Here is a 934-nt window from a genome sequence, read left to right on the forward strand (position 1 = left end):
GGGGGGGGAGGGGCCGCGGGGGGGGGGGGCGGCCCCGGCCGCTGTTCGGGGTCTCAGCCCGGGGCTGTGGGGAAGGGGGGGGCAGGACAGCACACAGCAAACGGACCCGAGACTCCCCCGTCGGCTCCCGACCTGTCCTCCCAGTCAGGGCTGCCCGGTTCACCCCCTTTTCCAGAACCGGTTCCCCCCCTCTTGCCCCTCCCGTCTCAGCACAGTCTGGCTGCCCGGCCCCGGTTCCTCGGGAGAGCTCCGGCCACAGGAACCCTCACCTGGATCACGGTCTTCAACGTCGAGGCGTCCACGATGGTGGTGCAGATGAGGGAGTCGGGATCCTGGTCCTTGCCGTAGATCTCCCCCATGGTGAAGATCATGGGGATGGCGAGGAGGAAGGAGGCGACCCAGATGCAGCTGATGAACTTCTTGGTGCGGCTGCGGGACATGATGCTCTTGGCTTTAAAGGGGTGGCAGATGGCCATGTAGCGCTCCACGCTCAGGCTGGCGATGTTGAGCGCCGTGGCGTAGGTGCAGGCGTCCCGGAGGAAGTAGTAGCCCTTGCAGACCGCCCCCCCGAAAGCCCAGGGGTGATGGACCCAGATGAAGTTGTAGAGCTCGATGGGCATGCAGAGGAGGAAGATGAGGAGGTCGGAGAAGGCGAGGCTGGCCAGGTGGTAGTGCACGGTGCTCTGCAGGTTCTGCAGCGACTTCTTGCGCACCAGCGTGTAGGCAGTGATGGAGTTGCCCACGGTGCCCACCAAGAAGAGAGCCAGGTAGATGACGGTCACCATCACTTTGGAGTAGATGTCGGTGTTGACGTCCAGGTCCTCCTCGTCGGGCCCTTTGGAGAGCAGGTCGGAGCGGTTGGAGCCGTTGGGGTGGGGGTGCAGGGAGCCCCCCGGCAGCGCGGGGCTCGTGCCGTTGGGCTGCATCCCCGGGG

The 934-nt window shown here is 66.0% G+C and overlaps 1 protein-coding gene across 1 annotated transcript in view; it reads right to left on the bottom strand.

The window, feature by feature from the left end:
* NTSR1 (neurotensin receptor 1 (high affinity)) overlaps positions 1–929 on the bottom strand; it is a 44,053-nt gene extending 43,124 nt beyond the window's left edge. Inside the window, exon 1 of the mRNA XM_009998617.1 lies at positions 270–929. Within this exon, the coding sequence (XP_009996919.1) occupies positions 270–926 (657 nt within the window). The 5' untranslated portion in view covers positions 927–929. The remainder of the gene's footprint in view (positions 1–269) is intronic.
* Between the last annotated feature and the right edge of the window lie 5 nt (positions 930–934).

The sequence above is a fragment of the Chaetura pelagica genome, unplaced genomic scaffold (genome assembly GCF_000747805.2).
Source record: "Chaetura pelagica isolate M959 unplaced genomic scaffold, ChaPel_1.0 scaffold275, whole genome shotgun sequence".
Taxonomy (NCBI): domain Eukaryota; kingdom Metazoa; phylum Chordata; class Aves; order Apodiformes; family Apodidae; genus Chaetura; species Chaetura pelagica.